This window comes from Mustelus asterias, chromosome 14 (genome assembly GCF_964213995.1).
Source record: "Mustelus asterias chromosome 14, sMusAst1.hap1.1, whole genome shotgun sequence".
Taxonomy (NCBI): Eukaryota; Metazoa; Chordata; class Chondrichthyes; order Carcharhiniformes; family Triakidae; genus Mustelus; species Mustelus asterias.
Window position 1 is genome coordinate 75,100,841 of NC_135814.1, and position 27,134 is coordinate 75,127,974.

Below are 27,134 nucleotides of genomic sequence, written 5' to 3' on the forward strand. Positions count from 1 at the left end.
TAAGAGACTCCTGGATGAGTACATGGAGCTTAATAGGATGGAGGGTTATAGGTAGGTCTAGAAGGTAGGGATGTGTTCGGCACAACTTGTGGGCCGAAGGGCCTGTTTGTGCTGTAGTTTTTCTATGTTTCTCTATGATGGAAGGGATCATCAACTGTGTTATCAACCAGCAACAACCTGTTCATTGAGGCTCAGTTTGGATTCTACCAGGGCCATTCATCTCCTGACCTCATTACAGCCAAGGCCCAAACCTGGGCAAAAGAGCTGAACTCAAGAGTGAGCTAAGGCTGACTGCGTTTGACATCAAGTCAGCATTTGACAAATTGTGGTATCAAGGGACCCGAGCAAAAGTGGAGTCAGTGGGAGTCATGGGGAAAAAACTCTACACTGGTTGGAGTCAGATTGAGCACAAAGGAAGATTGTTTGTTCAGGTTGTTGCAGGCCAATAATCTCAGTCCCAGGACATCATTACAGGAACTCCTCAGAGTAGTGTCCTAGGCACAACCATTTTTGTTGCTTTATCATTAACCTTCCCTCCATCAGAGAGTCAGAAATGGGGATGTTTGCTGATCAACATCATTCATGACTCCTCAGACATTGAAGCAGTCAGTATCCATATGCAGCAAGACCTGGACAATATTCAGACGTGGGCTGATAAGTGGTAAATAACATTCACACAAGTGCAAGAGAGAATCTAACCATCTCCCCTTTACATTCAATGAAGGTGAGTAACTCACCTTCTGACTCCCCAAAAGCCAGTTCACCATCTAAAAGGCACAACTGAGGAATCAGATGGAATACTCTCCACTTGCCTGAATGAACGCAGCTGTAACATTTGAGAAGCTTGACACCATCCAAGACATAGCAGTCGATTTGATTAGCAGCCCATCCACCACCTTCAACTTTCACTCAAGCCACCACTGATGCACTTTGGCAGCCATGTGTACCACAAAATGAACGCAGCAACTCACCAAGATTCTTCAAAGCACCTTGGAAATCTGTGACCTCTAGCACCGAGAAGGACAAGAGCAACAGATGCATGGGAACACCACCACCTGTTCACTTCCGTCCAAGTTGCACACCATTCTGACTTCGCACTGTGTCAACATGCCTTCAGTTTTGCTGGGTCACATTCCTGGAACTCCTTTCCTTACCAGCAATGTGTGTGTGCCTACACCACATGAACTACACACTGGTTCAAAGAGTCGGTTCACCACCAAGAGCAATTGGGAATGGGTAATAAATGCTGGCCCAGTCAGCAAGGCCCACATCCTGCAAAAGTATTTTTAAAATGCTTGCAGTTTTGCGATTAATATTTTAAAGGATTGGCGACTGACACTGTTTTAGAGCTGTGCCATAAGAAGTTTTTGAAACAAAGTTATGAATGATTTACTGCTTTTCAAACGCATTTTTGCACATGGCATTGTTACTACAGGGTTCATTGGTTCTGTACAGAGTGTTTACTGGGTAAATGTATATTGAAGTGCCATAGGTTGGCATAGAGGGTATGAGTGACCATTGGGTGAGTAGAGGTGCTCAAGTTGGAATGGACAGTATGCTTGGCCATTGGGATGTGTAAAGGGGGATAAGTTAGCATGGAGGATATGAGAAATCATTGGAGATGGTGGTGGAGCACAAGTTAACACAGGGGACATGGGTAATACCCTTCAAACTTGCCTTTCAAAAGGTTCCCTCTTCCAGGCTATGGTTCAAAAATCTGAGGATCCGTGAACCACGATTCGTTGATAAGCTGGTCCGACTACAAAATTGCAAGGGTTGGGAGTTGTCTATCCCTGCAAGAGCCAGACAGGTTAGGAGTGCAGGGTGGGACTCATGACCCACACCAGATCACACTCTTATCCTATGCTGCAAGATTGGGGGTGCTGAGAATGAGGCCAGGAATCCTGAAATCACTTCCTGGTCACCATTTTTTTTAAAAAGGTCCACAGAGTCACTTCGACTCTGCGAAAATCCAACCATATATCAGCGAATGTTTTCCATGGATCCGGATGCCTTAGGAATTGTAGAAATTTTGCAAATATGAGATTCTTAAGAAATGCAGAGGTTTTCCCCCATATTATACAACCAGATACCAATAATAGAGATAATACTAATAGCTTTCTTCCAACAAGATCGTGAAGTCTTTGTGGAAGGGCAGGAAGAGAAGAAGCTTAAAAGTAACGCATGAATGGCAGGATACATCAAACAACTATTTCCTGAATTTTTAATAAGCACAAGGTTTGATTCCATACAAAACTGTATGCATTACCAAAGTTCAGAAAACTAAAATGCCAATCTCCCTACTTTGCTCTTCAGAATTAGGTAGTACAAATATAGTAATGCTACCTTGTGAACTTACCTGACAAGATGAGGAGCTCAATGATTTCAGCATCACCGAGAAAGGCAGCCGCATGTAGTGGTGTCCGTTTCTCAGTGTCCTTTTGAAAAAAATAGCAATTGAGCATATTAAATCCATGTACATGCACAATTCTTTCTTCTAAATGATATTTGTAAATAAGTTGGGGGAGTATGATTTGACAGATGAAAATCTGATCTTGCCCATCATAGACTAGAATCTTGAGCCAATAGGGTTAAATGGTTTATCCATGGTTAAAATGCAAGTGAGCTATTAGTTTATAGCATGTATAGATGCACCAAATCACTCAGTTATTTTGCATAATTTTTTCATGTATGGGGAACAACTGTGTGTTCATCTCTACAACCAGGGTACATAAAAATTGGGGATCAAATGTTACGGAGGAAAGGGGCGGAAGAATGGGGTTGAGAAAGTTATCAGCCACGATTGAATAGTGGAGCAGACTCGATGGGCCAAATGCCTAATTCTGCTTCTATATCTTATGGTCTTCTGGTTTTGTAATTGCTCAAGTGTAAATCCTGATCTACTTTTCTGTTCCCCGCAAGAGTTTTCTTATATATTGAGATCCTGAAGTTTCAGTCACATTCCTCTGGAACCAATCCAAAAGTATGGCATAGCCCACTGGAATTCACTTTGATTTCTGTTCAGTGTTCTAACTACTCTTCCGAGGTAGACTATTTGGCTTAGTGACCCTACGGGTTTTCTCTACTTCCTCACAACTGTGAACTAATCAGCTCAAGCGTGGGCCTCACAGCCTCCCCCAAGCCTGTTGCCAACAAGAGGGTTCCTATAGATTTCTTCCTTGGGCTCCAAGTTAGGAAAATCTTCCAGCTTCTTTTTCCCTCATGAACTATTTCCTAACTTGATCACAAGCTTCCCCCACATTCCATGCAATGAACAATAAAATTAGCATTTTCGCTGCTCAGGGTGCAGGTCTGCCGAATACATCTCTTTGTGCCCTTGACTCAGTGAGTTGCAACGGCCTCAGTCTGTTCCCAACTTGAACAGTGGGTACCTGCTTCTGTCAGCAAACACAAAGGAAAAAAAAAAAATCAAAGAATCTGCCTAACCCCCACAGCCCATCTCTATGGTGACATGGCATGCTTGGAATGTTCCGAATAGAAATGTAAACGAATTATCTACTCAAAATAAACCCTTTGATTCTGTGATCTGTATGTTATTTTTCTCCAACGACTCTTTATCGAGACTTGCAGGTCCCATCTAGGACCTTTTTACATGCTGCTTTTAGTTTATTTTCACCTGGGTACGACATAAATAATTTAAATCTTTTATTGAGATAAGTGTAGATCTCCTGACTCAACTACAAATTTAGAGACGGTTCATCCTGTAAGTTCTCTCATTTCCAACCCTCACCTTATTAACTTTAAAATGTAATTGCCCTTGGTCTGTTTGAATTCTCAATCAGATCCATTTATCTTACATTTAACACATATTTCCAACAAAAACATCATGTTCCCAAAACCGAAAGCTACATCTCAAACTAACAATTTTGGGAATCAAAGCTGCTTTGAACAATTATTGATAATTCTATCAAAAATAGACATGGTTACAGCCCCTTAAATGCATTGGACTGATTCTTAGATCATAGATACCCTACAGAGCAGAAAGAGGCCATTTGGCCCATCGAGTCTGCACCGACCACAATCCCACCGACCACAATCCTACTCCCATATCCCTACATATTTACCCACTAATCCCTCTAACCTACACATCTCAGGACACTAAGGGGCAATTTTTAGCATGGCCAATCAACCTAACCCGCACATCTTTGGACTGTGGGAGGAAACTGGAGCACCCAGAGGAAACCCACACAGACGTGGGGAGAATGTGCAAACTCCACACGGAATTGAACTCGGGTCCCTGGCGCTGTGAGGCAGCAAATGCCGACTCCTATCCAGAACTATGCTCTGTAGTTTTAGACTCTTCAGCCAGCATCTAATCTGTCAGAGCCACTCAGAATCCCATGTTTTCTTGCAGTTACCTGAGTATGAATATGATCAAGCTATTCAAAATTATGTGAAGTGTGGATAGAATAGATAGAGCAAGGCTCTAATGAAACTTAATGGAAGGATCAAGAAACAAGAGGGCACAGATTTAAGGTAACTGGCAACATGTGATAAAGCTTTATACGTTACATAGAAAATTATTAGTATAGGGTATATGGGCCAAATGCGGGCAATTGGGACTAACTTAGGGCTTTAAAAAAAAAAGGGGCGGCATGGACAAGTTGGGCCAAAGGGCCTGTTTCCATGCTGGAAACTTCTACAACTCTATTAGGATCTGGAAATCACTGCCCAAGAATGTGGTGGAGGCAGTTTCAAGAGAAAATTAAATCATCTAAAAGAGAAGAATGTACAGGCTATTGGGAGAAAGTTGGGGAGTGGCATGAGGTGAATTGCTTCTTCAGAGAGCCAGATGACATGAACCAAATGACCTTCCTCTGTGCTATAACCCAAGATTCTATTCTCTCGGCCCATTCTATTCAATGTCAGTGTCCCAGGAAAACCCTCCTCCTATGAATTACTCCAGTGAGCTTTCATTGCATCATCTCTAAGTGTATCCCCCCTTGGGTTACAGAGACCAGAACCTTTCAGAGTATTCTGGGTGCAGTCTCATCAAAGCATTGCTTTATTGTAGTACAACTCCCTAATTTTGTGTTTCCCAACTCCCTTGCATTGAAGGTGAATATAACATTCACCTTCCCAACTGCTTGCTGTGCCTGGACATTAACTTTGTGTTTCTTGTAGAAGGTGCGCACCAATATTTAATAGTTTGAGTATTGCTGAAAAAAGAAATTTTGTCAAAGCTTTTCATCTTGCACTAAACAGGACAATCGTGTCACCAGAGTCCACTTGCCAAGCAATCAGCACTCTTTTCTCATATTGTATAAAGTTGTTGTTTCCCTAACATTGGTATTTTTACAATGGTCCTGATGTGTGCAAGATGAAAAGCTTTGGCAAATATCTTTTTTCATCAATACTCAAGTTCTGTACCAGAAAACCATGATGTAATAGTATCTCACTATTTAAAATCTCTGCTTTTCTATCTTAATATCACAAACAGCCTTACATTTCATCTGCCACCTTCTTGCCCACTCACTTAATATGCCAGTATCTATTTGTAAACTGTATTCTTCTTGCAGTTTACATTACCAACAAACCTTGTACTGACAACAAATGTGTATACATTACGCTCAGTCCCTTTATTCAAATCATTAATACAAATTGTAAAAAGCCGAGGCCCCAACACTGATCCTGGCAGTACTCCACTAGTCACAAGCTGCAATCCTGAAAATGAACTGCTTTTCCTGCTGTTTTACGTCCTTTAACTGATCCAAATCCATGCTAACTTAGTACCCCCATCCCATGAGCTCTTATCATGTGGTACCTTATCCAATGCCTTCTGAAAATCTGAAGTAAGAAGTCTCACAACACTAGGTTAAAGTCCAACAGATTTCTTTGGTAGCACAAGCCACTAGCTTTCAGAGGGCTGCCCCTTCATCAGGTGAGTGGGAGTTCTGTTCACAAACATGGCATATAAAGACACAAACTCAATTTACGAAATAATGGTTGGAATGTGAGTCTTTACAGGTGATCAAGTCTTAAAGGGACAGACAATGTGAGTGGAGAGAGGGTTAAGCACAGGTTAAGGAGATATGTATTGTCTCCAGCCAGGACAGTTAGTGAGATTTTGCAAGCCCAGCAACTGCATACTACATTCGCTGGTTTCCCCTTATCTACCCTGCTTGGGGCAGCATGTTGCACAGTGTTAGCACTGCTGCCTCACAGTACCAGGGACCCGGGTTCAATTCCTGGCTTGGGTCACTGTCTATGCAGAATTTGCGCATTTCCCAGTGTCTGCGTGGGTTTTCTCCGGGTGCTCTGGTTTCCTCCCACAGTCCGAAAGACGTGCTGGTTAGGTGCATTGGCTATACCAAATTCTCCCTCACTGTACCTGAACAGGCGCTGAAGTGTGGCGACTAGGGGGTTTTCACAGTAACTTCATTGCAGTGTTAATGCAAGCCTACTTGTGACACTAATAAAGAAACTTTAAAACTCCTCTGGCAGCTCATTCCATATATGCACCACCCTGTGTGAAAAAGTTGTCCCTCAGGTCTCTTTTGAATCTTTCCCCTTAAACCTATGTTAATTTTAGAGACCCCTCCCCTGGGAAGAAGACTTTGGCTATTCATCTTATCTATGTCCCTCATGATTTTATATAACTCTAAAAGGTCACCCCTCATCCTCCTATGCTCCAGGGAAAGAAGTCCCAGCATATCCAGCCTCTCCTTATAATTCAAACCTTCTAGTCCCAGTAACATCCTTGTAGATCTTTTTTGCACCCTTTCCAGTTTAATAACATCCTTTCTATAGCAGGGCTACCAGAATCATACACAGTACTCCAAATGTGGCATGACCAATATCTTGTACAGTTGTAATGTAATGCCCCAACTCCTGTATTCCATGCGCTGACCGATCAAGGCAAGTGCGCCTTCACCACCCTGTTTGCCTATGACGCCACTTTCAAGGAACTATGTACCTACACCCCTAGGTCTCTCTGTTCGACAACACTCCCCAGGGCCCTAACATTAACTGTGTAAGTCTTGCCTGGTTTGTTTTAGCAAAATATCTCGTATTTATCCGGATTAAACTCCATCTGCCTTTCCTCGGCCTACTGGCCATTGATCAAGATCCCGTTGTAATCTTAGATAAACTTTCTTCAATGTCCAGTACACTACCCATTTTGGGGTCATCTGCAAACTTACTGTTTGTGACTACCATTTGAGGACAAGGTTCAACTGAGCTGTGGTGCTTCCCAAACTGAAATGGCGTTCCAACACACTGCTCAGGCTTAAACATTAATAATATCAAAGAGTGGAGATGCTGGCGTTAGACTGGGATGGGCACAGTAAGAAGTCTCACAACACCAGGTTAAAGTCCAACAGATTTATTTGAAATCACGAGCTTTCAGAGCGTTGCTCCTTCATCAGGTAAGTGTCACTCTCGTGATTCCAAATAAACCTGTTAGACTTTAACCTGGTGTTGTGAGACTTCTTACTATTAATAATATCAATTGTTCAAGGCAGCAGAGTGAAACAACAAGAAATCAAAACTTCTGAAACTGCCTAGAAAAGCTAAGGAGGAGAAAAAGAGTGTAACCTAGTACATTTAATCTTTTCAACAAATTCCCAGTCAGGGAAATTGCGTTTACTACCCTCGGTAGGATAAAGCATTACATGCAAATAAATTGTATGCATTATGGCCTGCATACAATGGAACCTTATATAATGATAAATAGGTTCATTCATTCAACACATTTGTTACAGGACCAGCCATCCACGTCATTGTAAATTAGATTTCAAACTATAAACCTCCCACAGTTTAGAGAGAAATCTATTTCCAATGTTACTTACTCAGTATTTGGCAAACTATTCTTGGAATGAATGATAAATGTCAGCCAATTCCAACCATTGAGAAATGCCCTGGCCTTGCCAACATTTGCTCAGGCATGCAAACTGTGCAACATTTGTCTCTGGTGTCCAGTGAGTTGAAGTTGATCAGCACTCATCAGAATGACCCAGATTTATAGATCCAATTCTATGAACTAATCAGTAAATAAATAGTGTTCTGGAGATAAGTTTTGCCAAAAATGTAGCAGTGGCCTACCAAAGCATTGACGTCTTCGGTTTTATAAATCAACATCCGCACTTCATCAGGATCCCCGTTAAATATTGCCTGGACCAACGGAGGCTAGGAAAGAGAGAAAATAAAATGCTTCCATTTGGTAATTTTACATCATTTATAAAATATGTACACAAGTTCAAATAAATCAAATATTTGTAATGAAGAGTTCATAGGACAGCTGCTTAATAGTGCCTTTTTTAAAAATTAAAGTACATTAAAAGTTGCCTTAATAGTTCAAAAAACTAATCAATGTAACACACTGCCGATCAATATTCCAAAATCCATTGATGTGAAACCAAAATATAAAGATAAATTACCAAAGCAGACCATTGAATTATAATATAAAATAGCATAAAATGCTATAAATACTCAGGTGAGCCAGCATCCTTGGAGAGAGAAACAGGCTCAACATCCAGCTGAAAAGTCAAATCCTCTCTCCACAGATGCTGCCCGACCTACTGAGAATTTCCAGAACATCTTTGTTTTCCTTTCAGGTTAGTATCCAAATTATTTTGCTTCTGACTACTGATATAATGGTAGTGTTTCAAAATCAGCAACCTCGGGACCGAAGCTATGGCAAACTTTGGGTCAGGTGGTTCAGGTCAACTCAGGACAGGTGGGGTCAACAGTCGCTTGGAGCACAGGAATAGATCGGCACACAAATGGCAAAGGGATAACTAGTCAGAGGTCACCAGTGCCTAGCTGAATTATCCAGTTAAGCTTTTTTTAAACTCAATTCAAATGCTTGCATTGCACATTCTAGAAATGTCTGGTTTTCAGACAACTCTAGTTGTTGGGACAGTCGGATTTAAGACACTACTGTATTTTTTCCTCCTTTTTGTTTTCACCAACAAACAATACTGAAGTAGCCATAAAGCAAGTTTTACAGGATGTACTTTAACAAAATATTAATTATCTCTGCTTTATGTTGCTTGAAGCAGCAGACAAAAACTGTAATGTGCGTTTAAAGAGATTTAACCTCTAAAGCATAAAAATTAACATCTTTTTTAAGTGTCAAAGAAAATAAAGACGACTGTATAAGATTTCACTCTATGGTATTTCAAATGTAGTTAACCACATGGATCTTGAAATATTTCAGAATGGGACATGACAGTGAATTCTACAACCTGGTACTGTTCCCCTTCAATAAGCTCACAAGTTTGATTTTCATTGTTTCAAGAGTGTATTTTTAAAGATAATTTTTCTTTTTCTGGCTGAATCCTAGAAAAAACACTGGAACACTCTACAGACAATGGAAAATTGTCCAGACTGGCAATTTGCACAAACTCTCATTCCACCAAGCGGGATGAAAAAAAGACAGTGAGTCCCTGAGGAGCATGAAAGACCTCATCTCCAAGGTTGGCTTCACATCCAAAACCTTCAAAGAATTTTCAGATGTTTCCAAGGTAAGACATCAAAATGCAATTGCCTGTTCTGAAACAATAAAGTAGACATGAACTAATAAAATGTCTCAAATATACAGCCAGCCAAAGTACTTCTGATAACTGCTCATCAAGCAGGAGAGGCACAATGCTGTAACGAACACAGCTGTGGAAACTGTAGGAAACCATACCTAATTCTGGCTGGCTTTGCAAAGTTACCATCCTGGGAAGAGAAATCTTTTGTAAATCAAGATCTTTTTGACTAAAATGTGGAAATCTATCCCATAGAACTACATCCAATAAAACAATTGAACAAAACAGTTGTAATGCAGAATCACCACCAGCCAAGGAATAGCTAACCGTTTTTTCCTGTCTTTTGTCTTTCATGAATTGTAAAATAGCCTATAAGCCTACCCTCTTACTCTGCCATGTGTATACTTTGACGAATGCATAAAACTTATTATTTTTTTTTAGTTCAAGAGATAGCCTCAACAAACTTATCTTATTCTTTGTATAACCAAAAAAAAGCACCCATCCAACTAATTGTTCATTATCTGAAAGCAGAACTTCTACAGTATTGGTAAAGAACATCCTCTCCAAATTAATACAAAAAACCCTCTTCACATGGTCATAACAGAAAAACAACTTGAGAATGCGCATTCACAAAATTCTAAAATCATTTACTCCCGAGACCATTCCAAAGTAACATCTAAATGGGTGATCCTGAAGATTAATTTTTCCCCCACTTCGAGCATGGATCGATTTTGTCCACTTCCACACAAGTAACTCTGACTAAATGTTTTTCACCATTGTACCTTCACCAAGATAAACTTCCTATGAATTGATTTATTGTTGCAGGAGAAGGATAGCAGTTATATTTTGTTCCTAGGATCTTAAAGTTAATGCCATTGTCAGGTATTTGCTGAACAAAATGTGAATTAGATCTACTTGTATTGTACGATTGAAATACCCAAAAGAAATATTCATTAAACATATGCCTCTATCTTCTCTGATGGAATTGTCTTTGAACTTGGATAAAAGAGAAACTATACTGTGAACATTATGAACTATGCAGTAGTTGGTGTGTAAATATATTCGTGTACTTGAGAAAAATAAAATATAATTTGCAGTATTTTAATTCCATTACTGTATATCCAAAAGAAGTTCATTCAGAGAAGTGATTTTAGATTATTCCTTTGGACCTTTTCTTACTATCTTCCCCCATGATACCAATTTTTTCTGGTCTTCCAGGACCATGCACCTTGTTTGGCCAAGAGGAAACTTGCTCTTAAGTCTCAACAAATATTTCCCTACAGTCAGTTGCTAGTGCATATGAGAGCAGCTCAGAGTAACTTACAATTCCACCCTTCCTCTTTCTATGCCAAGAACTGTTTTTACTGTGTATTTCTCATGTTGTTGATATGTTTGGGAACTCATCATGTGAGAAAATTGCAAGAAAGAAGTCCATCTCTTGCCGTCTGCATACAAAATATACACAAGATCATAAATTTAGATTTGGAATGTTTTGGAAAGCTAAGCACGAGAGAAATTCAGTACCAGTATTACAATACAATGGTTCGGAAAATAAAATATTCTCCCCATCCACTTTCTTCTGGACAAAGTCTTGAACACTTGTCATATATATATTCTTTGGAGAAAAAGCCTCGATCTGTAACAATCCTATGGGATTGTATCCTCCCTATTTTGTAATGATTGTCTTTTTTCTCTTTTTCATCATGTATACTTTCTGTATGTTACAAATATAAAGTATCTAAGATTGCTATGTTTTGTGACTAACTCCTTAATTTAGGATAAAAAGGAGGAATGGAGGGAGTCTTGTGAACTACTGTGAATCTTGCCTGACAAGCTTGGGTACCTCAGTTGTTGAAGGTTAAAGGGTGGGGAGGGGGGCAGGTTGTTCTTACGAGAAAGAAGGTACAAGGTATCCACACCTGTAGACAATGGTAAGAACATCTATGCTAACAATGGATATAGTCTGTTGGTGACCAAGTCTCATAGGTGGTGTTTGGAATGTGGAATTTATAAACAGTCATGCTTTAAGATAGATTGTAGTTGAGGGTGTAAAGGATGACCAAGATGGCCTTTTGAAAGGAAGAAGTCCATGGAGCCATTGTAGAATCAGATTACAGGTTTTCCAAAGATACCCTGGAAACTCTCTGACATATCAGTGTGTGAATCTGAGACAGAGTGCGCTATCAAGTAAGGGAGCAAGACAGCCAGTCTCTAATGTTCACCATGCAAAATGCAGATGAGTTCATGCCAATATTGAAAAGATCACATTCATGAGAAGTTAATCAAGACTGTAAGATTCACCTAGCTTTCGGTGGAGGGAGGATCTTCAAGGTAACTCTCACTGGGAACGTCAGTTTGGGTATTCAAAGTTATGTGGCTGGAAAGGGAAAGGAAGCGAGCCACTGGGAGCTGAGAATAGTTTTGGACTGGTTCCTGGAGAATTAAGTATTCACTTAAGGGAGAGTAAATTACAATCATGGAGGAGGATTTTCAAGCATTTTAAAAATTAAATTGGTGGCACGGTAGCACAGTGGTTAGCACTGCTGCTTCACAGCTCCAGGGACCTGGGTTCGATTCCCGACTTGGGTCACTGTCTGTGTGGAGTTTGCACATTCTCCTCGTGTCTGCGTGGGTTTCCTCCAGGTGCTCCAGTTTCCTCCCACAGTCCAAAGATGTGCAGGGTAGGTTGATTGGCCATGCTAAAATTGCCCCTTAGTGTCCTGAGACGCGTAGGTTAGAGGGATTAGTGGGTAAATGTGTAGGGATATGGGAGTAGGGCCTGGGTGGGATTGTGGTCGGTGCAGACGCGATGGGCCGAATGGCCTGTTTCTGCACTGTAGGGTTTCTATGTTTCTAAATGGGGAATCTTTTCTGTAGTTTAGAGCGTAGGTTGCCTACCGAATAATGTTTTGTCAATGGCCGAAATTCTTTGGCTGTTCAATGGGATCTTCTGGTCAAGCCAAAGGCACACTTGCTGCTGTGGGTTTTCCAGCAGCATGGGGTTCATTCAATGGGAGATCTTATTGACAGTGGTGAGACCAGATGGTCCCGCCACTGGCAAACGATGCACTGCCTCCCACCGCAAGAAACACACATGCAGGGATGCAAAAGACCCAATGTTTCTTTTAGTTTATCAAAGTAAAAGTCATAAAACTGGAAATCTTATCTGATTCTTCCAGTTAGTCACTAGAAATTCAAATAACATTTTAAAAGTTATCTGTCTCTACAGGGATCACAACAAGTATTACAATACAAATGTTTAATACTGCACCAAAATTATAGCATGCTTTCTTCCACAGACTACTCCACACTTTGTTGGCTAATACCCAGTGCAAAGACTATATTTCTGGGGGCTAGTCAGTTGTGGGAGTTGCCAGAGGTGCAATCTTGAAGGAGATAACTGCCTAACAGGACTCCATTCCAACCACAGGTCTGTGCCACCACCAATTTTCATCTCTGTAATATTGCCTGACTCCACCCTTGCCTCGGCTCATGTGTTGCTGACATCCTTAATCTTTGCTTTGTTATCTCTAGACTTGACTATTCCGCCACCTTCTGTATCTATAGGTCTGCTGCCCATGTCCTAAATTGCATCAGATTCCAATCACCCACCACCCTTGTGCGTGCTGACCTGCATTGGCTCTTCATTAAGTAACACATCTTAAATTCTCATCTGTTTTTAAATCACTTCATGGTCTTGTCCCTCACAATTGAATGGTCTGTTCTATAGTCTCTAATTTCTAGCATGAAAGCAGAATTTAGGGAGGAGAGGTATGAACTGGGTTAAAGCAATTGCATTCAAAATATGCTCATGATTTCAGATGTGGCATTTTTTTTAGTGGTCATAAAAATTTGCTTTACCAGGATATGCTTCCATCAGCCATAGTGTTCCTTCCTAAATTGAAGGCATGAGAAGACGAGATAAATTTACTGTTGTTGTGACTGTTGCGGAATCACATTCATTTAATGTATACGACAAAGTTTATAAGCTTGGTGTCCTGAATAAACATACTTCTTACATTTCTAATTTTGTCATTGAGATGTAATTGTGATGTTTGTGACTTGGGCTGTTTATGGACACAAACTGCTTAACTATCTGAGTATGTAGATCTCATTTTAATGTGAACTATGTGGCAAGTGTTTGGTTGAGTGAAGCCTTCTTTAGCAAAAGCAGCCGATTGTATTGTATCATAATCAATGTTACATGGCGCTCTTGCATGATGTCAATTTGAACTACTGCATCTCCCCATGCAATAGTTAAGAAACATTAGCCTGGCAAAGTCAAAAATGAATCGGAGGCTTTCATCTGGCACACAAGAGAAAAGAGACAGATGGTCAAAATGACAGTGAGGCATCAGCAAATGAAACTCAGCACAATAAAAGTAAGAGAAGAGTGTAGAGAAAATACAGCAGTAAATAGTTAGAACTGGGATTTATTTACACAGGCACTGAAAATGAACCATTGCCATTATGTGTCGTCTGTTATGAAGTCCTGTTGAATGAAAGCTTAACGCCTGCTCATCTTTGCTGTCATCTTGAGACTGAACATGGCAATAAGTATCCAAGCCAATCATTTTTTTTTAAAACAAGCTCAAGCAATTTCAGAGTAACAAGAAAATTGTGGACTACACACCTTCAGGCAGCGATAATATTAAGGTGGTGGAGGCCTCATATCAGGTAGCTTGGTTCATAGCAAAGACAGAAGCTGCACACAATTGGGGAGGAGTTGATATTTTTAAAGTTTATTTATTGTTGTCACAAGTAGGCTTACATTAACACTGCAATGAAGTTACTGTGAAAATCCCCTAATCGCCACACTCCAACGCCTGTTTGAGAACACTGAGGGAGAATTTAGCATGGCCAATGCATCTAACCAGCACGTCCCAAGGACTGTGGGAGGAAACCGGAGCATTCAGAGGAAACCCACGCAGACACGGGGGAGAACATGCAAACTCCGCACAGATGATGACCCGAGTCGGGAATCAAAACCAGGTCCCTGGAGCTGAGGCAGCAGTGCTAACCATTACACCACCCCAGTGCTAGTAGCTAAGGAGATAATGGGTGTTATGCTGGGAGAAAAGGCCATAATTTCATTATCAGATAACAGTCCAATGCAGAATCGATGAGTTGACCCACAAGGTGAGTGATCAGCTAATGCAAGCAAGTCGATTTTATGCACTTCAACTGGCTGAATCACAGGACATTGTAAAACTTGTTCACTTACATAAGGCATGAACACAAGGGAGAGATACACGAGGACTTTCTTTTTTGTAAATCATTGCCCACACGCTCAGCTGCAGAGGCTATTTTTGACATGTTGAACACTTTCACAATTCAAAATGTGTAGTTAGCACGGATGGGGCCCGTGAGATGTTAGGCAAACACAGCGGGCTTGTTATACATATAAGAGCAGCATCTCCACAAGAAACATCCATTCACTGCAGCACCTATAGGGACGCATTAGCTGTAAAGGAAATACCTGATCTCATGACCATTTTGGAAGAAACGGTTTAAACAGTTAATTTTATCAAGGCCTGAACACTGAATTCATGAATATTTGCACTTCTATGTTGTGAGATATTGGACAGACAGCCTTGTTGAACTGTCCTGCAACAGTGCTTCAAAGCTGGATTTTTCTCAGAATTACCTGACTGACTTTTGGCTTAAAATTGCTTCAGTATACTCAGAACTGTCCGACAAGGCAACAAAGTTTCTGATGGTTTTTCCTACAACATACCTTTGCGAAACTGGATTTTCAGGTACTGTCACACTGAAGACCAAATATTGGAAGAAACGTAACTTTGAATCAGATCTCCGAGACTGTCAATTCTGGAACCTGACATCCAGCATTTGATGTCTGCAAAACAACATCAGCCTTTTCAATAGGTAAGCGTTATCTGTTTCCACTGGTAGGCCTACTGCAGGTAAATGTGCTGTGAGGAGTGCAATGTATTTGTGAGTGTGCATCATAACTATTTGAAATGGCTGCATTTTTAATACCTGTTGATATACAAATTTGACTCCCATCAGCCAAAGGCTTTGCAAAAAACAAAATGTTTAAAATGGCTTGCATTCATGGTCATCAAGCTTTTGGTGACAATCTAGTGTCTAGTTGGGAACCACTGTCCTAGATAATTTCAATGCACATGTTGGATTGGACAGAGATTCATAATCAATGTGCTCCAGTCATCATGGGATGGCAAAATCAGCGACAACAGAAAAGGTTTTCTTAAGATTTGTGCTGTTCATGAACTCTACATCACCAACACTTTCTCCCATCTCCGTGTCTGCTTTTTGATGAACACTTGGGGTCAATTGCTTAGCCAGCAGAAAAGCAACTGGTAAGGATGGAATTCCAACCAAATGACTCCAGCACGGAAAGTCCCATTGATTGCCACATTTTCATGATCCACTTCTCCTCTGCTGGAAGGTAGAATTCATTTCACACAAAAATCATCATACTATTACTAAAACAAATGCAACAGAGGAGATGGCAACAACCACAAACGCACCTCACTCCTTAATAACACTGGGGAGGTCTTTGCTGGGATCATGTTTAAAAGATTCCATTTACTTGCAGACTTTGTATATCTGGAAACCCAGTTTCTGTCTGACAGATCGACAATGAACATGATCTTCTCTATATGCCACCACTGCAGCATTCAACACCATCAGCAGCACAGGACTCCAAATTGGCTGTCCACCAAAACTCCTCAGCCTCATCTGCTCCTTTCTTGACAATATACATTGTACTGTAGATGTACAGTTTGACCTCACCACTTCTGACAGTTTCAGGGTGAAGAATGGTGTGAAGCAAGGCTATGTCTCAGCTTCCACTTTGTTTGGGATTTTCTTCTCCACTCTTGAACTATGCCGACCCTGCAGATATGTAAGTTTGGAGGTGGAGAAGGTAGTCAAGAAGGCACATAGCATGCTTGCCTTCATCGGCCGGGGTATTGAGTTTAAAAATTGGCAAGTCATGTTGCAGCTTTATAGAACCTTAATTAGGCCGCACTTGGAATTTTGTGTTCAATTCTGGTCGCCACACTACCAGAAGGATGTGGAGGCTTTGGAGAGGGTATAGAAAAGATTTATCAGGATGTTGCCTAGTATGGAAGGCATTAGCTATGAGGAGAGGTTGGAGAAACTTGGTTTGTTCTCACTGAAGCGACGGAGGTTGAGGGGAGACCCTGATCGAAGTCTACAAGATTATGAGAGGCAAGGACAGAGTGGATAGTCAGAAGCTTTTTCCCAGGGTGGAAGAGTCAATTGCTAGGGGGCATAGGTTTAAGGTGCGAGGGGCAAGGTTTAAAGGAGATGTACGAGGCAGATGTTTTACACAGAGAGTAGTGGGTGCCTGGAACTTGTTGCCGGGGGAGGTAGTGGAAGTGGATACGGTAGTGACTTTTAAGGGCGTCTTGACAAGCACATGAATAGGATGGGAATAGAGGGATACAGCACATCTTGATCAGAGAACACTACACTGCTGATGCCTCTTGTCACACTTGGAAACTCCACTATAAAGGCTCATTGATTGACTCTCCCATGCACGTAACTTTTCACTCTCCTTTACAAAAAGTGATTATGGGACATGGCATCACATCTGCGCCTTTGATCAGTCGAAGTAACTCAATGCTGGGAAAGATGAGCAAATTCTGCTACCTTGGTTCCACGGTATAGGGAGGTCTTGTGGCACAGTGTCCCAGCTCTGGGTCAGAAACTTTGGGTTCAAGTCCCACTTCAGGACTCGATGGCCAGAGAAGGAGCTTTCCTAATGTGGCCAAATTGGTTGATTTTTAGCCCATAAATCTTTCCAACATGCCTGATGGCAGGCAGTAAGAGTGGAAGTGTTTCCTAGACAGCCATAATGAAGGCAATGGCAAATCACTGCAGTACTTTTCCACGCATTATCCATAATCATATAAATCATGGACTAATCCAATGGAAGTCAATGGTCACCAATGCCATCTTAGGTAACGGAAGCAGAAGGAGGATCCACAGTGATGGACAATTAGTCTCCTGACACAAATCTTAATTCTCTATGCATGTAAGCAGCTACCACCTTTGGCTGACTCATGAAACATGCATGGAATAACATCAGCTGTCTCTAAGGACCAAGCTGCTGGCTTGAGGTCTGTGTTCTCAGCACCTTATTGTATGGCTGAACAGGAATAACTCTCACTATTTCAAAAGGAAACTCAACAATTTTCATTTTTGCTTGCTGTGGTGCATTCTGGGCACTTCATGAAAAGGCAAAATCAATATTCAAGCTCTGTACTACCAAGGACAAAATCACAAATGTAGTCGTCCTCTCAAAGTAAAAATTTCCCAAGTCGGCACTTATCAACCAGAGCCCAGTTCCCTAGCTGGGCACATGCACATCTGGGGAGAACTAATGAAAAATCTGTAGAAGTTGGCTTGGGTGGCATGTGTCCCTTGGTTTCAGAATGTGGTGGGTCTGACCACAGGTCACTTATTGGTTTACATGGACTTGTGTACTTACTGAGAACTTAAGAGTGCAAGATAGATCTTGTAATTTGTTATCCTTTTGAATCTGCATATATCTGTAAAGGTGAAATGAAGGAGTAGTGTAAAATAGTTAATCTTTTCTTGATTAATAAAGGTTTCTTGTGTTAAAAATTCATCTGATGACTCCCATGATTCTGATCAGTAGTGCCTTTCACGTATTTAAACAAAAAATACAAGTTGGAATCTATCAAGGCATGTTCCACCTTGGGATCTGACTGGGAAAGGCACCTAGATGCCATCTGACTCTTTCTGCTAAGTAAAACCTTAACTTGTGAGTCAATTAAATTTTCCAATACGTTCTTGCAATTTTTGTTCCTTAATTCTTTCTTGGAATGTGGGTGTTACTTGCTGCCCATCCCGAGTTGTCTTTTAACTGAGAGGGCAGTTAAGAGTCAACCACATCTGCAGTCACACTCAAGCCAAAATGGGTCAGGATATTAGTGAACCAGATGGGTTTTTACAACAATCAATGATAGTTTAATGGTCACCATTACTGAAACAAGTTTCAATTCCAGATTTATTAATTGAATTTAAATCCCACTAGCTGCTGTGATGGAATTTGAACCCAGGCACCAGATCATTAGCCTGGGCTTCTGAATTACTAGGACAATGACATTACCACCACAACAGCACCACCATTCCCGCCCCCCCCCCCTCAAACTTTCCTGCCTAATGGGGAGAGGCTGAAGATTTAATGTGAAGGTACCCTTAGTGTTGCCAATTCTGTTTTTAAGTATTGTACTCTTGTAGGGTTTTATTACATGACCTCTCCAACTGTATTTTGTCTCATCTACAATATTTTTATAACTAAAATTAAAGAGAATGAGATAGAACTATTTTTTTCTAATGATTTTATGAACTTTATGAGGCTGAGATGCTCACCTGCTGTGAGCAAGGAGATTAATCTTTGCAGACTTCAGGATAATCTTGAAGAGTTGGCAATCCCACTTGTAATTCTCCATTAACACCCCTGAAAAGGAGAATCTCTAAAGCTCCAGATTTTAGAAATGTTCCAAGCTCCAAGTTAAAAGCATGAACATTATTACACACATTTCAGTCAGCAGCAGTCCTCGAGAAAAACAGTCCTTAATTCGAAAAACATCTCTCAGGGGTCATGTGTCACTTTGATTACAAAGTGTACTGCTGTTCATCTGTACATTGCTTTTGCAGCAACAATGTAATGTCTGTATTACTAATCCATGCTTCATCAGTCACCAAAATTAGGTTAAATTCAATAACAAGATAATGTTGTTTAAGGCAAGAAAAACAAAATAATTTCAGTAAATTTATACTTATAAATTAAGCCTATGCATGTTGCAATACAACTGCCCACATTTCCAAATGTAAAACTACAACTTGTCTCATTGGACAAGTATATAAACTTTTTCATTTATATGGTTGTTGATTCCATTACCTCATTTTATAGGGGCATATGAAATAGGAACCGAAATAGGCCATTGGGCCCCTTGGGCCTGCTCCACAATTCAATAAAATCATGGTTGATTCAATTGTCATGAGTTCCGCATTCTCATCCACCCCCAATAACCTTCGATTCCCTTGCCTAACCAGAATTTATCTACGCCTACCTTAAAATATATTCAGCGATCCATTGGTTGTGATATTTTAAGTTTCTTGGATTCCAGTGGATTGGAAACATGTTAATATGATGCCCCTATTCAAAAAGGGAGAGAGGCAAAAAGTAGGAAACTATCGGCCGGTTTAGCTTGACTTCTATGATGGGGAAGTTGCTGGAATCAATCATTAAGGAGGATATGAATAAGCATTTGGAAAGACAAAGCTCAATCCACCATTGTCAGCATGGTTTTATGAAGGGAAGTCATGCTTGAGCAACTTACTTGAGTTCTTTGAGGGCATAACCAGCAAGTTGGATAGTGGGGAAGTTGTGGTTGTGGTATATCTGGACTTCCAGAAGGCGTTTGACAAAGTGCCACATAAAAGACTGATCCAGAAGGTGAGATCACAGGGGACAAAGAATACAGCACAGGAACAGGCCCTTCGGCCCTCCAAGCCTGTGCCGCTCCCTGGTCCAAACTAGACCATTCTTTTGTATCCCTCCATTCCCACTCCGTTCATATGGCTATCTAGATAAGTCTTAAACGTTCCCAGTGTGTCCGCCTCCACCACCTTGCCCGGCAGCGCATTTCAGGCCCCCACCACCCTCTGTGTAAAATATGTCCTTCTGATATCTGTGTTAAACCTCCCCCCCTTCACCTTGAACCTATGACCCCTCGTGAACGTCACCACCGACCTGGGGAAAAGCTTCCCACCGTTCACCCTATCTATGCCTTTCATAATTTTATACACCTCTATTAAGTCTCCCCTCATCCTCCGCCTTTCCAGGGAGAACAACCCCAGTTTACCCAATCTCTCCTCATAACTAAGCCCCTCCATACCAGGCAACATCCTGGTAAACCTCCTCTGTACTCTCTCCAAAGCCTCCACGTCCTTCTGGTAGTATGGCGACCAGAACTGGACGCAGTATTCCAAATGCGGCCGAACCAACGTTCTATACATCTGCAACATCAGACCCCAACTTTTATACTCTATGCCCCGTCCTCTAAAGGCAAGCATGCCATATGCCTTCTTCACCACCTTCTCCACCTGTGGCGTCACCTTCAAGGATCTGTGGACTTGCACACCCAGGTCCCTCTGCGTATCTACACCCTTTATGGTTCTGCCATTTATCGTATAGCTCCTCCCTACATTATTTCGACCAAAATGCATCACTTCGCATTTATCAGGATTGAACTCCATCTGCCGTTTCTTTGCCCAAATTTCCAGCCTATCTATATCCTTCTGTAGCTTCTGACAATGCTCCTCACTATCTGCAAGTCCTGCCAATTTTGTGCCGTCCGCAAACTTACTGATCACCCCAGTTACACCTTCTTCCAGATCGTTTATATAAATCACAAACAGCAGAGGTCCCAATACAGAGCCCTGCGGTACACCACTAGTCACAGGCCTCCAGCCGGAAAAAGACCCTTCCACTACCACCCTCTGTCTTCTGTGACCAAGCCAGTTCTCCACCCATCTAGCCACCTCCCCCTTTATCCCATGAGATCCAACCTTTTTCACCAGCCTACCATGAGGGACTGGGGGTAGAGTACTAGATTGGATTGAGGATTGGCTGACTGACAGGAAGCAGAGGGTCGGGATAAATGGGTCCTTCTCTGGTTGGCGAAATGTAACTAGCAGGGTTCCGCAGGGCTCAGTCCTCAGACCACAACTGTTTGCAATCTATATAAATTATCTGCAAACAGGGACAGAGTGTAACATAGCAAAATTTGCAGATGATGCTAAAATAGATGAGAAAGCAGGCAGTGAAGAGGATATAAAGATTTTACAGATGGATATAGATAGGCAAGGAGAATGGGCCAAAATTTGGCAGATGGAGTTTAATGTGGATATATGTGAGGTTATCCATTTAGGCAGAAAAAAATAGAAAGGCAAATTATTACCTAAATAGAAAGCAGATTCAAAATGCGTCCGTGCAGAGAAATCCGGGTGTCCATGTTCATGAATTGCAGAAAGCCGGTATGCAGGTGCAACATGTAATAAAAAACGGCAAATGGGATGTTGGCACTTGTTGCAAAAGGACTGGAGTATAAAAGTAGAGAAATGTTGTTGCAATTGTCTAGGGTGTTGGTAAGACCATATCTGGAGTAGTGTGTCCAGTTTTGGTCTCCTTATTTGAGGAAGGTGTGGTGACATAGGAGGCAGTTCAGAGGAGTTTCGCCAGATTAATTCTGGGGATGAAAGGGTTGACGTACAAGGAGAGATTAAACAGTTTGGGCTTATACTCGCTGGAGTTTAGAAGGATGAGAAGGGATCTGATCAAGGTATATGAAATTTTGAAAAGGATTTATAAAGTAAATGTAGACCAAATGTTTCCTCTTATGGGGCAATCTAGAACAAGAGATCATAGGTATAGGTTAAGTGGCAATCGATAAGGAGATATGGGGAACAGGTGGGGATGTGGATTTGAGACCAGGGAGAGATCAGCCATGATCTGACAGAATGGCAAAGTAGGCTCGAAGGGCTGAATTTGCCTACCTCTGCTCCTAATTCCTATGTTCCTGTAACCCTTCTTCCACCACCTTCTGAGGCAGAGTTCCAAAGTTGCACAACCCTCCAACAGAAAGAACTCTTATTTGATCCAAGGGTGACATTTTTTATACCGTATATTAATTTAAGAAATCAAATGGCTCCCCTTGAACAAGGAGGACTGAGTGTACAACAATAATCTAAGGCAATACATTACAGCTCCATTTGCAGATAAAATCTACCCTCAAATATGTAAGTACTTAGCACATTAAAAAAGTTTGTTAAACATAGCCTCCTTTGTCTTTGCACAAAAAACAATTTCACCTTTATTTTTTCTTGAGTTAAATCAGATGTCATTGCGGGTTACACCAAACATTCCTTTTTGGCATTAATGAGAATTTAAATAGCAGAGGATGTTTTGATCTATCGACCCCCATGTAGTGAACAAATTATGTTGGTATAAAGTAGCACAGACTATTGGAAGTTTCTCCACACGTAATTTGATCATATGATAGAGGAGAACGTTTACTGGGAATTTTGCAGGTATATTTTTAAAATGGTCTTGGTGTTTAGATATCATAAGCAACACAGTGGTTAAGATTGCCTCACACTACCAGGGACCAGTGTTCAATTCCGGCCTAGGGTCACTGTCTGTGTGGAGTTTGCACATTGTCCCCATGTCTGCGTGGGTTTCCTCCGGGTGCTCTAGTTTCCTCCCACACTCCAAAATATGGGCATTGGTTTGAGTGGCCATGCTAAATTGCCCCTTAGTGTTTGGGAACTAGTAGGGCAAATACGTAGGTTACGGGGATAAGACCTGGGTGGGATTATTGCTGGTGGAGGCTCGATGGGCTGAATGGCCTCCCTCTGCACTGTAGAGATTCTATGAAGCCCCATACATGGATGTAAAGTTTCATGAAGAGTAGAGAAATTATTGATGCAATTAGTTCTCTACTTATAGGTTTCCTTTTTTAGCTGGTCAATAATTCATTCAAAGATCTTATTCCTGTCACCAATAACAATTGCCATCAAACTTTTGTGTAATCAGCACAAGACAAACAGTGTACCAATGATATAAAATCAGGGTTATAATTATAATACTAGTAGTAGCTATGATTGTACAGGGATTTACAAATCCTACATATGCATTATTGTTGAAAAACAATGTATGATACCACAATGGATACCACAAAAAAGATTCCAGATGCATAAACTGAGAAAGTGAAGATCAAGCTGTTTAACATAGATCATCTAATTCTAGATATGTGGACATGCATCTTTAGCTCAGTTAGTAGGACAGCAGGTTAGTGATGCAGAGTAATGCCAACAGCATGGTTTCAACTCCTGTATCGGCTGAGGTTATTCGTGAAGGCCCGCCTTCTCAACCTTGCCCCCTTGCCCAAGGTGTGGCAATTCTCAGGTTAAATCACCACCAGTCAGCTCTCCCCCTCAAAGGGCAGAGCAGCCTATGATCATCTGGGACTATGGTGACTTTAGTTTACTCTGCACACTAGTATTTACACCACATATAGTTTATGTACATTATACTGCATATACAACTGATACAAACATGATTCTTGGAAACATTCAATTTTTGATATCTGCCTTCTGTGTTTAACGTAGGGTCAGCAGTGACCCCTTCCAAGCTACTATCCAGTAAGTAACTATTTTCACAGGTTTATTGGAAACACACAAAAAATAATTCACAATAGAAATTAAAAGTCAAGTTGGATTTTGAGCTTTCACAACAATAAAAGATTGAAATTCCTATTTGCTACCCATCTGAACTCAAAACACACATGCTCCACATTAATTCAATATGTTGTTAAGCAGGAATGAGCTCAAACAGAAACCACACAAATTTGGAAACTTGAAATATATTTTGAATTATAATTCAAAATAGAATTAAATTTGTAGTTTTAAAGGGCAATCTATCAGAAGGGAGTCGCAATGAATAATTTCTTTCTCTGCTTATCTCGTTATATATCCCAAGTCATAAATATTTGGGTTATATTACATTTATATTTTCAGCTGTATTTCATCAAGCAATTAAAAGCATCTACATCAACAGCTGACAAAGTTCCAATGAAAGATCACAGGCCTTAAATGTTATCATTTTCCTACAGATTATTCCAGTCCTGCTGAGTATTTCCAACATTTTCTGTTTTTACATCAACAGCTGAAGCTGCTTGAGGCCAGATATCTCAATTGCCTGTCACTTTTTGGTGATTTGAAAGAACAAAAACTTTTGCAGCCAATACAATACAACTGAATTAATACTCATGACTCATAAATAGTTGTGTCCAATTCCAGAACAGAATCCCTGCCAATTGTCAAAGTTGGTTTAAAACCACTAAAAGTCCACTTCAAAGGGCAGCACAGATTAGATTGTTCTTTCTATTTCCTGACCAAACGATATCATAAATTAACACACAGAAGGAACTATTCAGCCCATCATGACTGCAGGCACTTTGACCTTTGAATTAATATTATTCCTCTGCGATTTTCAGACATATAAGCAGATACATTCACACACACAACTCACACAAACATTTCCTTTTTGAAGATCTGCTTCCGTCACATTTTGAGATAGTGCATTTCAGATCTAACAATTCACTGCTTTGAAAAATTCTCATCTTCCCAAGGTAATTATGTTGCCAATTACCCTAAAATCAATGTCCTCTGTTTACCAACCCTTCTGCCAGTGCAAAGTTTCTTCTTATTTACCTTAATCAAAGCAAGGTGGAGAAAATTAAGGGTTATGGGGCATTCTGCCATAGGAGTCCATTAGATTGGGGGTTGCTGCCACAGCTGTTTTGGGAGATGGTCAGAACTACAGAAGAGCGTAAATGGAATGGAATGGGTACTACACATGTACAAGGTTTAAAGAACTGAATTACAGGAAAAGCAATATTCCAGATGCATGCAACCCAGACATAGGACAGTGGGCTCAGTTACAAGACAAACCCATAAAATAAGGGACAGCTGGTCATCTTGAAACCTTCATAATTTTAAATCTCTCCATAACCTTCTATTTTACCTCCACATAATTGAATTCACTCATCCCTGGCACATCAGAGGCTTTGTTTTCAAAATACATTTGTTCTCAGGGAAATATTGTAATACACTGGCAGCAAAAAAAATTAGGAAGAAAGGAATTACAATCCCAGACAGTAACAAATCATGGAGTTTAAAATGAGGTTGTAAGTTGCTAACATAGCTTCAGAAAAGTATAAGCCTCTAGGCTGGTTTACCTCACTTTCATACCACAAGCATGTTCAATGGTTTTCTGTCATTAGGCTGTAGAGTAGAAAGAATTGCATAGCTAGCAGCACAGAGTGACTAATGTTACAATCTCAGCTGATGTTACAAGTCAGATCTCAGGGTGGACACCATGCTTGTGGTATGATAGATCCTAACTTTTATTTTTAGTTTAGATACTGTTACTTTAGATAAGGATATGATGGCATACAGAGGAGGTTCACCAGGATGTTGCCTGGGATGAGGAGAGATGGGATAGTCTGGGATTGTTTTCTTTAGAGAAGAGAAGGCAAGATTGAGTTGTATAAGATTATGAGGGGTATAGACAGGGTGAGTAGGGGGCTGCTGTTTCCCTTGATTGAGGGGTCAATCATGAGGGGACAGTTTTTTTTTAAAAGGAGGGGTAAGGGGCAGGAGATTCAGAGGGGATTTGACAAAAAGCTTTTTCACTCAGAGGGTGGTGGGCACCTGGAATGCATTGCCTGGGAAAGTAGTGGAGATCCTTACAACGTTAAAAAAATATTTGGATGAGCATTTGAAATATAACATTCAAGGATATGGGGCAAGTGCAGGAAAATGGGATTAACGCGCCTTTAGTGGTAATGAAACAAGATCTGGACAATATCCAGACTTGGGCTGACAAGTAACTTTCGTGCCACCCAAATGCCAGGCAATGACCATCACCAATAAGAGACACTCTAACCACCGCCCCTTGACATTCAGTGGTGTAACCATCACTGAATCCCCCACTGTCAACATCCTAGGGATTACCATTGACCAGAAACTCAACTGGACTCACCACATAAACACAGTGGCTACAAGAGCAAATCAGAGGCTAGGAATACTGCGGCGAGTAGTCACCTTCTGGCTCCCCAAAGTCTATCCACCATCTACAAGGTACAAGTCAGCAGTGTGATGGAATACTCCCCATTTGCCTGGATGGGTGCAGTTCCAACAACACTCTCGAAGCTTGACACCATCCAGGATAAAGCAGTCCGCTTGATTGGCACCACATCTGCAAACATTCAATCCCTCCACCACCGACGCTCAGTAGCAGCAGTGTGTACTATCTACAAGATGCACTGCAGCAATTCACCAAAGATCCTTAGAGAGCACCTTCCAAACCCACGACCACTTCCATCTAGAAGGACAAGGGCAGCAGATACATGGGAATGCCACCACCTGCAAGTTCCCCTCCAAGCCACTCATCATCCTGACTTGGAAATATGTCACAGTCGCTGGGTCAAAATCACGGAATTCCCTCCCTAACGGCATTGTGGATCAACCATTCAAGAAGGCAGCTCACCAGCACCTTCCCCTTCCCAAGGGCAACTAGTGATGGGCAATAAATGCTGTAAGAAGTCTAACAACACCAGGTTAAAGTCCAACAGGTTTATTTGGTAGCAAATGCCACTAGCTTTCAGAGCGCTGCCCCTTCATTAGGTGGAGTGAGAGATGTGCTCACAAACAGGGCATATGGAGACACAAACTCAATTTACAGAATAATGATTGGAATGCTAATCAATGCTAATACAGCTAATCAAGTCTTAAAGGTACAGACAATGTGAGTGGAGAGAGCATTAAGCACAGGTTAAAGAGATGTGTATTGTCTCCAGACAGGACAGCTAGTGAGATTTTGCAAGTCCAGGCAAGTTGTGGGGGTTACAGATAGTGTGACATGAACCCAAGATCCCGGTTGAGGCCGTCCTCATGTGTGCGGAACTTGGCTATCAGTTTCTGCTCAGCGACCCTGCGGTGTCGTGTGTCGTGAAGGCCGCCTTG

The 27,134-nt window shown here is 41.1% G+C and overlaps 1 protein-coding gene across 12 annotated transcripts in view; it reads right to left on the bottom strand.

Annotated features, from left to right (window-relative positions):
* LOC144503777 (serine/threonine-protein phosphatase 6 regulatory ankyrin repeat subunit C-like) overlaps positions 1-27,134 on the bottom strand; it is a 202,902-nt gene that overhangs the window by 120,521 nt on the left and 55,247 nt on the right. For all 12 annotated transcript variants that reach the window (XM_078228639.1, XM_078228637.1, XM_078228640.1 and 9 more), the window contains exons 2-3: positions 8,065-8,148; positions 2,360-2,438 (exon numbers count right to left, since the gene is read on the bottom strand). In XM_078228639.1, the coding sequence (XP_078084765.1) occupies positions 2,360-2,438; positions 8,065-8,148 (163 nt within the window). The remainder of the gene's footprint in view (positions 1-2,359; positions 2,439-8,064; positions 8,149-27,134) is intronic.